The sequence below is a fragment of the Microcaecilia unicolor genome, chromosome 7 (assembly GCF_901765095.1).
Source record: "Microcaecilia unicolor chromosome 7, aMicUni1.1, whole genome shotgun sequence".
Classification (NCBI taxonomy): Eukaryota; Metazoa; Chordata; class Amphibia; order Gymnophiona; family Siphonopidae; genus Microcaecilia; species Microcaecilia unicolor.
This window is the reverse complement of record NC_044037.1, coordinates 145,421,785-145,434,835: the sequence shown is the minus strand read 5'-3', so window position 1 is coordinate 145,434,835 and position 13,051 is coordinate 145,421,785. Positions and strand designations below refer to the sequence as shown.

At 46.2% G+C, this 13,051-nt stretch overlaps 1 protein-coding gene across 1 annotated transcript in view; it reads left to right on the top strand.

The window, feature by feature from the left end:
* Nucleotides 1–13,051, top strand: part of COL6A3 (collagen type VI alpha 3 chain) — a 722,910-nt gene that overhangs the window by 223,892 nt on the left and 485,967 nt on the right. The window contains 1 exon segment of the mRNA XM_030209050.1: nucleotides 11,082–11,160. Coding sequence (XP_030064910.1) covers nucleotides 11,082–11,160 — 79 coding nt within the window.

The window sequence follows — 13,051 nt, the reverse complement described above, 5'->3', positions numbered from 1 at the left end:
ATGCGTGGCGTGGAAAGGCAACTGTAGTTACACCTGGCTCTAAAACACCAGTGCACAACCTAGTGAAAAAAAACAAACAAAAAGGGATTCAAACTATACGCTAGCAGAATACTGCACCTTCCTTGATCACACCTGAAAAAACACATGAAGGCAAAATACTGAACTGGAAAGTTACCTCAAGAAGTCAGACTCAGCATGTAGCAATACTACAAAATTGAAACGTACATGAAAAATATCACATATGCACATTTCCAAAAACTGACATATTCCAATTAATAAATCCTGAATAAAACAGTTTTTTCTACCTTTGTTGTCTGGTGACTTTGTTTTTCTGATCATGCTGGCTCAGTATCCGATTGTGCTGCTATCTGTCCTCTTAACTCCGTTTCCAGGGCTTCATTTCCATTTATTTCTTTACTTTCTGCCTTTCTTCTTCATTTCTTGCCCTACATCCGTAAGTACAAAGCTGGGTCCTCCGCAGACTTGACTGTCCAGTGGATCCAGCTTCTGCCTATTTTCTATATCCATGTGCACTTTTTCTCCTCTCTTCCTTTTCCCTCACCTCATCTCCTTCCTCACTCTTCCCTCGCCTCCATCCTTGTCCAGCATTTCTTCTCTCTCCTCCATCCACCCATGTCCAGCGACCCTCCTGTGCCCCCTGCCCTCCACCTATGTCCAGAAACCCCCTCCCCTGCCATCCACCCATGTCCAGTGACCCTCCTGTGCCCCCTGCCCTCCTCTGCCATCCACCTATGTCCAGAAGCCCCCCTCCCCTGCCATCCACCCATGTCCAGCGACCCTCCTGTGCCCCTGCCCTCAACCTATGTCCAGAAACCCCCTCCCCTGCCATCCACCCATGTCCAGTGACCCTCCTGTGCCCCCTGCCCTCAACCTATGTCCAGAACCCCCTCCCCTGCCATCCCCCATGTCCAGCGACCCTCCTGTGCCCCCTGCCCTCAACCTATGTCCAGAAACCCCTTCCCCTGCCATCCACCCATGTCCAGTGACCCTCCTGTGCCCCCTGCCCTTCCCTGCCATCCACCTATGTCCAGAAGCCCCCCTCCTCTGCCATCCACCCATGTCCAGCGACCCTCCTGTGCCCCTGCTCTCAACCTATGTCCAGAAACCCCCTCCCCTGCCATCCACCCATGTCCAGTGACCCTCCTGTGCCCCCTGCCCTCCACCTATGTCCAGAAGCCCCCCTCCCCTGCCATCCACCCATGTCCAGCGACCCTCTTGTGCCCCTGCCCTCAACCTATGTCCAGAAACCCCCTCCCTTGCCATCCACCCATGTCCAGCGACCCTCCTGTGCCCCCTGCCCTCAACCTATGTCCAGAAACCCCCTCGCCTGCCATCCACCCATGTCCAGAAGCCCCCCTCCCCTGCCATCCACCCATGTCCAGCGACCCTCCTGTGCCCCCTGCCCTCCCCTGCCATCCACCTATTTCCAGAAACTCCCCTCCCCTGCTATCCCCCCATGTCCAGCGACCCTTCTGTGCCCCCTGCCCTCCCCTGCCATCCACCTATTCCCAGACCCCCCTCCCCTGCCCTCCACCCATGTCCAGCGATCCTCCTGTGCCCCCTGCCCTCCACCCATGTCCAGCGACGCGACTCTCCTCATTCCCCTGCTCCCCCTCCCTCCAGCCACCTGAGCCACCCTCCCCGACCCGCCAAACCACCCTCTTCTACCACCCGACCCGCCCGCACCTCACCTGACCCAGCATTTTTAAAAAAGCTACAAGCGGCAGTGCCTCGCGTCTGTAAAAGAAGAAAAGTCGCTTCGTCCATTGGCCGGCCTTCCCTCATGTCCCGCCCTTGTGGAAGTTACATCAGAGGGTGGGACATGAGGGAACGCCGGCCAATGGACGAAGCGACTTTTCTTCTTTTACAGACGCGAGGAGGCACTGTCGCTTGTAGCTTTTTTAAAAATGCTGGGTCAGGTGAGGTGCCGACGGGTCGGGTGGTAGAAGAGGGTCGTTTGGTGGGTCGGGCAAGGGGGGCTCAGACGGGGGAGGGGCTCAGACGGCTGGAGGGAGGTGGAGCAGGGGAACGAGGACTGGAGAGTCGCGTCGCTGGACATGGAGGGCAGGTGAGCAGTGGCGGTGGTCGGAGAGGCGAGGCAGACTTGAGGCGGGCCGCGCGGGGCCCCCTTAGGTGCGGGGCCCTATGCGGCCGCCTCGGTCGCCTCTGCCTAAGACCGGCCCTGTGAGTAGGGGTGGAGGAGCTCAGTTGGAGGTTGAAGGAGGAGGTAAGAGTGAGGAACTGAGAAACATATGAGTCGGATGGGTTATCAATGTGTACGTTGAAGTCACCAAGAATGAGGGATGGGGATGAGGGCTCAAGAAAAACGAAGAGTCAGGCATCGAAGTCGGTAAGGAAGGAAGGGAGGGACTTATTAGGGGGGCAGTAAATGACTGCAACTCTGAGTGGCAGCGGGTGGAATAGATGGATGGAGTGAACTTCAAAGGATGAGAAGCAGTGAGACTGAGGTAGGTGGAGAGGTTGAAAACTGCAGGAGGGCGAAAGTAGTAGCCCGACGCCACCTCCGCGACCAACTGGGCGGGGCAAATGGGAGAAAAGATAGCCTCCGTGGCATAGGGCCGCGATTGAGGCAGAGTCGTCAGGGGTGAGCCAGGTTTCAGTTAGGGCGAGCAGTTGAAGGGAATGGGAGATGAAGAGATCGTGGGTGAAGGGAAGTTTGTTGCAGATTGAGCAGGCGTTCCACAGGGTGCACGAGAAGGGGAGGGAGGAGGGGGGGAGGAGGGGAATGGAGATGAGATTGGAGATATCGCGGGAACGTTTGCATAGATGAGATGAGGATGAGGACAGGTGTGGGGGACCTGGGTTGGGATTGATGTCCTCCCCGTGGATAGCAGGAGAAGGAGCAAGAGAGTGCGGAGAAGGGTGGGTGAGGAAGCAGAATTGGCTCCAGTACTGACCCCTGAACAGTGCTTTTTTTGTAGAAAAAAAGGTGCCGGTACTCATTATGGGCGGGGTCACCACACATGGCTCCACCCCTATGATAGCCACACCCACATTAACCACACCCCCTATACCAGCCATGGCGCATATAAACAGACATCATTGAAATATTACAGTACTATAGGAGAAAAAAATAACGTGATTTTTTTTCATTATAAATAATCTCTGTAAGCTCTTACAGCTCCAGTATACCCAGTGCAAAATAAGACAGCCAATGTAAATTCTCAAATTGGACATATTACAAACACTAAAATGAAAATAAAATGATTTTTTTCTACCTTTGTTGTCTGGTGACTGTTTTTCTTTCCATATTGGTCCAGTCTGTGATTCTCCTTTCTTTGTTTTCGCTTAACTCTTCTGTGCCATTTGTCATTTTTGTCTCCTTTTTCATGCTTTCTTCAATATTTTTCAGGCTCTCTCTCTGACCAGATTTAATTCATTCTTACTATCCATTCTTTAATTTCCTTCATCTACCTGTGGCTTTTCATCTTTTCCTCACCCTTATTCTCCCCATGCCCCTTCCTCTTATTCTCCAGTCTTTCTCTATTCCCCTTTTCCATCCAGCAGCTCTGCTTTCTCTCCCCATCCTTCCAGTGTCTCCCCTATTTCTTTCTGCATTCTTCCATCCAGCGTCTTCCCTCTTTCTCTCCCTATCCTTCCGTTTTCCCTCTCTCTCTCCCCATCCTTCCATCTGTTTTCCCTCTCTTTCCCCATCCTTCCATCTGTTTTTCCCTCTCTCCCCAATCCTTCCATCTGTGTTTTTCCCTCTCTCTCCCCATCCTTCCATCTGTTTTCCCTCTCTCTTTCCCCATCCTTCCATCTGTTTTCCCCTCTCTCTCCCCAATCCTTACATCTGTGTTTTTCCCTCTCTCTCCCCATCCTTCCATCTGTTTTCCCCCTCTCTCCCCAATCCTTCCATCTGTTTTTCCCTCTCTCTCCCCATCCTTCCCTCTGTTGGTTTCCCTCTCTCTCCCCAATCCTTCCCTCTGTTGGTTTCCCTCTTTCTCTCTCTCCCCAATCCTTCCCTCTGTTGGTTTCCCTCTTTCTCTCTCTCCCCAATCCTTCCCTCTGTTGGATTCCCTCTCCCTGCCAAGTTTCCCGCGAACGGCGCGAAGTCGCGACACACGCGGCACCAGCCCCTATTTCCGGCCGCTGCTGCTTCTCCTGTTGAGCAGCAGCGGCCGCTACACAAAGAAAAAGAAGATTAAAAAAAAAATTGAAACCTGGCTGAAACGCGGCACCCCGGCACTGTAGACAGCAATTAGGCATTGGCTGTTGCCCCGCAGCCGCTCCTCCTCTTGCCTCTACGTCACTGCCCCTGGAGGAAAACCCCGGAGGAGCGTAGTGACGTAGAGGCAAGAGGAGGAGCGGCTGCGGGGCAACAGCCAATGCCTAATGGCTGTCTACAGTGCCGGGGTGCCGCGTTTCAGCCAGGTTTGAAGTTTTTTTAAAAATCTTTTTCTTTGTGTAGCGGCCGCTGCTGCTCAACAGGAGAAGCAGCAGCGGCCGGAAATGGGGGCTGGCACTACGTGGGGGACATGGACGCACGGGGCGGGGGGAGCAAAAAAAAAAGGGCCGGTACGCCGTACCGTTGCGTACCGGCACAAAAAAAGCACTGCCCCTGAAGCACTTTACTACTAACCTTCCTTTCCTCTGAGCTGATTCCATTTACCACCACTCTCTTCCGCCTGTCAGTCAACCAGTTTCCAATCCAGTTCACCATTTGGGTCCTAAGTTCAGCCCTGTAAGCTTATTCAGGAGTCTTCTGTGTGGAATCATATCAAAGGCTTTGCTGAAATCCAAATAGATTACATCTAAGTACATAAGTACATAAGTAGTGCCATACTGGGAAAAGACCAAAGGTCCATCTAGCCAGCATCCTGTCACCGACAGTGGCCAATCCAGGTCAAGGGCACCTGGCACGCTCCCTAAACGTAAAAACATTCCAGACAAGTTATACCTAAAAATGCGGAATTTTTCCAAGTCCATTTAATAGCGGTCTATGGACTTGTCCTTTAGGAATCTATCTAACCCCTTTTTAAACTCCGTCAAGCTAACCGCCCGTACCACGTTCTCCGGCAACGAATTCCAGAGTCTAATTACACGTTGGGTGAAGAAAAATTTTCTCCGATTCGTTTTAAATTTACCACACTGTAGCTTCAACTCATGCCCTCTAGTCCTAGTATTTTTGGATAGCGGTGAACAGTCGCTTCACATCCACCCGATCCATTCCACTCCTATTTATACACTTCTATCATATCTCCCCTCAGCCGTCTCTTCTCCAAGCTGAAAAGCCCTAGCCTTCTCAGCCTCTCTTCATAGGAAAGTCGTCCCATCCCCACTATCATTTTCGTCGCCCTTCGCTGTACCTTTTCCAATTCTACTATATCTTTTTTGAGATACGGAGACCAGTACTGAACACAATACTCCAGGTGCGGTCGCACCATGGAGCGATACACACGGCATTATAACATCCGCACACCTGGACTCCATACCCGTCCTAATAACACCCAACATTCTATTCGCTGTTCCTAGCCGCAGCAGCACACTGAGCAGAAGGTTTCAGCGTATCATCGACGACGACACCCAGATCCTTTCTTGATCCGTAACTCCTAACGTGGAACCTTGCAAGACATGTCCTTCATCCAGTTCTTTGATCACCCAGTCAAAGAATTAATCAAATTCATTTGGCAGGATTAAAGCCATGTTGCCTTGGATCCTGTAACCTGTTGAGTTCTAGAAAGTTAACTATCTTTTCCTTCAGCAGCAAATCCATATTTTTCCTACTCCCATTTCCAGATAAACCCCTCGGCAGTCGACCATGTCCTTCTCCAGGATTTTATTCTGTGAACACTGAAGAGAAGCATTTGTTTAGCACATTTGCTTTATCCTCATCACTCTCCACATAGCTATTCTCATTATCTTTTAGTCTTCCAATTCCATTCCTAGCTTTTTCTCCTTTCCCCTAATATATCTAAAAAATGTCTTGACACCTCTCTCTTTACATCTTTAGCCATTTTTTTCTTTTTCCTGAGCTTTTGCTAGTCATATTTCCCTCTTCACTTCTTTGAGTTTATTCTGGTAATCTTTTCCGTGATCCTCTTATTGCATTCTTCTGTACTTCTTAAACAGAGCCTCTTTTGCCCTTATTTTTTCAGCCACTTGTTTGGAGAACCATATAGGCTTCCTGTTTCTCTTGTTTTTGTTTATTTTCCCTGTATAAAGATCTGTTGTCATATTTATAGCAGCTTTCAGCTTGGACCACTGAGCTTCCACTTCTCCTATGCCTAGCCCTGCCATTAGCAACTTCTTCAGATACTCCCCCATTTTACCAAAACCAGCATGTCTGAAATCAAGTACTTTGAATTTTATGCGTGTGTACTCTGCTTTTGCTCTTATATCAAACCATATCATGTGATGATTGCTATTGCATAGGTGGACACCCACCTGGATGATGGAAGCACCTCCTCCATTTGTGAACACTAGATCCAGCATTGACCCTTCCCTCATGGGTTCAGTCTCCATTCATCTGAGCAAAAGTAAAAAGAGGTGCTTATCTGCTGACAACTACTCTGTTACTAGGGAAACTGATTTAAAGTTAAAAATGAATGCATTTTATCAGGAATAAATTGAACCTGAAAGTTGGGAATGATGTACATTTCTCAGCTTTCTCATTGATTCTGAAGGTGTGAAACCCAATTTTGCAAAAGATGTCTAGGTTGGGAAGTTTAAAATTAGCATGATTTATAAAACGACTGCTGAATGTGGAGCTTTTTGTAAATTTATTTATGTATGTATTTTAACTATTTTATAACCTGCACATCCTCTGTTCTGGAAGGTGAAAATGCATAATAAAATTACATAAAATGACATAAGGCTGCAAGAAATAAACATGTATATGGTGGCATGCACAATAGGAGCAGCTATTTTACAAAGATACATGTTTTTAAAAAGAGTGGTAACACTTGGAGTTCTGCATAAATGCTAGCACATGTATCTGTAAGTGGTGTTTTTGTGACTTACATATGTAAATGGGCAGCTTTCATAAAACTGGACATCAAGAAAGCGTTAAGTAACCACCCTGTTTATTTTCGAATGAGAAGGCCGGTCATCTTCCGACACAAATCGGGAGATGGCCGGCCTTCTCCTAAAGCCGGCCAAATCGGTATAATCGAAAACCAATTTTGGCCGGCTTCAACTGCTTTCCATCGCAGAGACGGCCAAAGTTCAAGGGGGTGTGTCGGCAGTGTAACGAAGGCGGGACGGGGTCGTGGTTAAGAGATGGCCGGCTTTGGCCGATAATGGAAAAAAGCCGGTCCTGACGAGCATTTGGCCGACTTTACTTGGTCCCTTTTTGTTTACAACTAAGCCTCAAAAAGGTGCCCCAACTGACCAGATGACCACCGGAGGGAATGGGGGATGACCTCCCATTACTCCCCCAGTGGTCACCAACCCCCTCCCACCCTAAAAAAAAATATATAAAAAACATGTTTTTTGCCAGACTCTATGCCAGCCTCAAATGTCATACTTAGCTCCATGACAGCAGTATGCAGGTCCCTGGAGCAGTTTTAGTGGGTGCAGTGCACTTCAGGCAGGCAGACCCAGGCCCATCCCCCCCTACCTGTTACACTTGTGCTGGTAAATGGGAGCCCTCCAAACCTCTCCCCCCCAAAACCCACTGTACCCACATGTAGGTGCCCCCCTTTATCCCTAAGGGCTGTGGTAGAGGTGTACAGTTGTGGGTAGTGGGTTTTGGGGGAGGGGGGATTTGGGGGGCTCAGCACACAAGGTAAGGGAGCTATGTACCTGGGATCAATTTGTGAAGTTCACTGCAGTGCCCCCTAGGGTGCCCGGTTGATGTCCTGGCATGTGAGGGGGACTAGTGCACTACAAAATGCTGGCTCCTTCCACAACCAAATGCCTTGGATTTGGCCGGGTTTGAGAGGGCCGCCATTAGTTTCCATTATCGGTGAAAACCAATGGCGGCCATCTCTAACGCCAGCAATCTCTAAAGGCAGGCCAAAGCAAATGCAAGGCGCAGATAAAGAAGGCCAAGAGGGATTACGAAAAAAAGATAGCATTAGAGGCAAAAAAACATAGTAAAAAATTTTTTCGGTATATTAAAAGCAGGAAGCCGGCAAAAGAATCGGTTGGGCCGCTGGATGACTGAGGGGTAAAAGGGGCGATCAAGAAAGACAAAGACATAGCGGAGAGACTGAATGAATTCTTTGCTTCGGTCTTCACCGAGGAAGATTTGGGAGTGATACCGGTGTCGGAAATTGTATTTCAAGCGGACGAATCGGAGAAACTTACTGACTTCACCTGGAGGACGTAATGGGGCAGTTCAGCAAACTGAAGAGTAGCAAATCTCCTGGACCGGATGGTATTCATCCTAGAGTACTGATAGAACTGAAAATTAGCTTGCGGAGCTACTGCTAGTGATATGCAACTTATCCATAAAATCGAGCGTGGTACCAGAAGATTGGAGGGTGGCCAATGTAACGCCGATTTTTTAAAAAGGCTCCAGGGGAGATCCAGGAAATTATAGACCGGTGAGTCTGACGTCAGTGCCGGGGAAAATGGTAGAGGCAATTACTAAAAACAGAATTACAGAGCACATCCGAGGACATGGATTACTGAGACCAAGTCAGCACGGCTTTTGTGTGGGGAAATCTTGCCTGACCAATTTACTTCAATTCTTTGAAGGAGTAAACAAACATGTGGACAAAGGGGAACCGGTTGATATTGTGTATCTGGATTTTCAAAAGGCGTTTGACAAAGTACCTCATGAAAGGCTACAGAGGAAATGTCCTATTGTGGATTAAAAACTGGTTGAAGGATAGGAAACAGAGAGTGGGGTTAAATGGGCAGTATTCACAATGGAGAAGGGTAGTTAGTGGGGTTCCTCAGGGGTCTGTGCTAGGACTGCTGCTTTTAATATATTTATAAATGATTAGAGATGGGAGTAACTAGCAAGGTAATTAAATTTGCTGATGACACAAAGTTATTCAAAGTTGTTAAATTGCGACAGGATTGTGAAAAATTACAAGAGGACCTTACGAGACTGGGAGACTGGGCAGCTAAATGGCAGATGACGTTTAATGTGAGCAAGTGCAAGGTGATGCATGTGGGAAAAAAGAACCCAAATTATAGCTACGTCATGCAAGGTTCCACGTTAGGAGTTACGGACCAAGAAAGGGATCTGGGTGTCGTCGATAATACACTGAAACCTTCTGCTCAGTGTGCTGCTGCGGCTAGGAAAGCGAATAGAATGTTGGGTATTATTAGGAAAGCTATGGAAAACAGGTGTGAGGATGTTATAATGCCGTTGTATTGCTCCATGGTGCGACCGCACCTTGAGTATTGTGTTCAATTCTGGTTGCCGCATCTCAAGAAAGATATAGTAGAATTGGAAAGTTGCAGCGAAGGGTGACTAAATGATAGCGGGGATGGTGACGACTTCCCTATGAAGAAAGATTAAGGAGGCTAGGGCTATTCAGCTTGGAGAAGAGGCGGCTGAGGGGAGACATGATAGAGGTATATAAAATAATGAGTGGAGTGGAACAGGTGGATGTGAAGCATCTGTTTACACTTTCCGAAAATACTAGGACTAGGGGGCATGCGATGAAACTACAGTGTAGTAAATTTAAAACAAATCGGAGAAAAGTTTTCATCACCCAACGTATAATTAAACTCTGGAATTCATTGCCGGAGAAAGTGGTGAAGGCAGTTAGCTTAGCAGAGTTTAAAAAAGGATTGGACGGTTTCCTAAAGGACAAGTCCATAAACCGCTACTGAATGGACTTGGGAAAAGTCCACAATTCCAGGAATAACATGTGTAGAGTGTTTGTGTGTTTGGGGGGCTTGCCAGGTGCCCTTGGCCTGGATTGGCCGCTGTCGTGGACAGGGTGCTGGGCTCAATGGACCCTTGGTCTTTTCCCAGTATGGCATTATTTATGTACTTATATAATGTTGAGATTTGGCTGGCCCCGACCGTAATATCGAAATGATAGATAGCTGGCTATCTTGTTTCGATAATACGGTTGGGTACGCCGCTTGATATGGCCGGTGTTAGAGATGGCCGCCCTTATAGATGGCCGGCCCCATTCGATTATGGACCTTCATATGAAAAATTGTTTGCAATGTGATGCAAACCCCAGGTCCAAGAAAGATGTTAGCTGACTTGTCTTCCTCTGAGCAGGCATCAGCTTTTCTTAAAGTATGTATGTACTACTGTTGTAAAATCATAAATGCATGCATATGTTACCCACTTCTCCAAACCACATCTACAAAAAACCCCTTCCAAACTGTGCAAACTGCAGATTAACCTCAAACTTCTATAACGGACACTTAAAATTACACATGCATATTTGGACACTTGCCCAATTTAATTGAATAACAAGCCAAGTAGCATTGATAATTGGGTGGTAATAATCAATTATCAGCACTAATTGAAATCAATTGAAATTTATGTGCACATTTTTAGACTCAGGGATCCGCACATAAATTTTGCGCATATCTTCAAAAGGGGTCTCGGCTATGGGAGGGTCATGGGTAGATTAGGGCATTCTTACAATTTATGCATGCTTGTTACAGTATAAGGGGGGTCAGGGCCTAATTTAGGTGCAAGAATTTACACCAGAGTTTACTTGGTATAAATTCTCATGTCTAAAGTTAGATGCTAATTTCAGCACTAAGTGTATTCTAAAAATAGTGCCTAACTTTCATAGAATAGCACTTAACATGGGTTTTTTTGCACTGATGTTTCAGCACTATTTATAGAATTTGGTCCTATATGTAGAAATAGCAGTTTTCTTAAATCACTGGTTACACATATTGGAATATACATGTGCAAATGGCACATAAGCTTTTTCAAATGACTTTCATATTATAACAGGTCAATGAATTTTTCAGACCATTAGGATTTCTGCAATATCATAACAGTCACTCTTGTAAGGCAATGAAACAACCTATATCTAAATCCATATTCTAACACACTGTTTTTTACAAACAGCATCATCTCAAAATCAGAAGGAAGAATTACTGATGAATTTTAACTATAATGTGTAGTTTGACATCCAATATTATTTCCTCTAAAGGTTGTGATTCATCTCTCTGATGGTATGGATGAGAGAATGGCTGAGCTGCAGGCTGCATCCACTGATCTGAAGAACTCAGGTACAAAAATAATTTTGAATTTATAGAATATACTAACTACTATGCTCTACAATCCTTTTCTCTCCCTGAGAGATTGTCTGTGCTTGTCCTGTAGGGCTAATAAAATGATTAGCTAATAAGCTAATTATCTAATAATTACTCTGGTGCAATTTGTGACTTGTCTCATCTGTTTGGAGTATGATTTTACCATAAAGTGGTCCCAAAACAAGGAAAAGGGATCTTACTAACATTTTGCTTGCAATATGAGAAAAGAATGCCACACTTTATATATATCTATAAATCTATCAAATAATTAGTTTACTGTTGTACCATGTACTGACAAATCTTGCTACTAATTGCCATACTAATCTATCCTTCTATGAGATAGATAGATAGATAGATAGATAGATAGATAGATAGATAGATAGATAGATAGATAGATAGATAGATAGATAGATAGATAGATAGATAGATTGATTAGTAAGGCAAACTAATTATTCCTGAGATATAACTACCAGTGCTACCCTAAGACCGCATACCAAAATTTTCACTTGGAACTTGGCAATGCTTTCTATCTTGCTCCGACTATAAGAAGGATAACTAACCTCACCCTGTAGACTGCCTTAAAGTTCTTTGGCTCCTTTTGTGTGGCAGGTCTCTCCTTTCTCTCTTGGACTCCAAGCTGAAGTTTCCCATCTGGCATCTGGACAAGGCTGTGTAGATAGACTGTCTGCTCCACTGTGTCCTCTGTCTGTGTTCGTTATTGAAGGTTATCAGCAAGGAAGCTGGAATGCACACAGCTTTTCTCTGGAACTATCTTAGTCAAAGCTAAAATGCTTCCCAATACTGTTCTTCTTCAGTATGGCACATATTCATAGTTTAGTTCCTTTATGAGCACAGAGGGCTTCAGCCCCTTAGAGATATTCAGGGAAGGAGATGAGGGTTCAAGAAAGAAGAAAGCCATTAGTCAGTCAGTGACAAAGGAAGAAAGGGACCTATCAGGAGGTCAATAAATAACTGCTACTCGGAGAGGTAGAGGAGTGAATAGATGGATGCAATGGACTTCGAAGGAAGAAAAGCAGTGAGACTGAGATGGAAGAAGAGGTTGAAATCTACAAGAGGGTGATAAATGTTGGCTAATGAAGGTGTTTGTCCCTCATTCTAACAGGCTAACTGCCTATGTAGCTGTTGTGTCTAACTCCTTGAGTAGACTCTCTCTGTCAGTCCCTCATATAGTGTACATTGTATCACACATGTAACAGTTCTCATATTGGATGAGCTTGGCAGACAAAGACTGCTGGCATGAAGTGTGCATGTGGACAGTGGATGGTAAAGCGTTGGTCCACTAGGATCAGTGAGCTAACCAGATGGTATTTGTCATCATCTTGGCACAGGAATGCCTGTGCAGATGATATAATGAGGCCCAGGGCCTTGGTGATGGTCCTCCTTATCAGAGTTGGCGCTACTGGCACCTTACAACTACTACTACTACTTATCATTTCTATAGTGCTACTAGATGTACAGCGCTGTACACTCAACATGTAAAAGACAGTCCCTGCTTGACAGAGCTTATAATCTAATCAAGACAGACAAACAGGACAAATAAGGGGTAAGGGAATTACTTAAGATGGGAATTATAAACAGATATGGGTACTGAAGAAGTGAATAGGAGTTAGAAGCTAAAAGCAGCCTCAAAAAAGTGGGCTTTTAGCCTAGATTTGAAGACGGCCAGAGCTGGAGCTTGACATACTGATTCAGGAATGGAGTCTGGAGTTGGCAATGGAGGAGAAGGGTACAGATAAGAGAGATTTACCCGATGAATGAAGTTCCCGGGGAGGAGTGTAGGGAGAGATAAGAGTGGAGAGGTACTGAGTAGCTACAGAATAAATGTACTTGTAAGTCCAATAAGAGT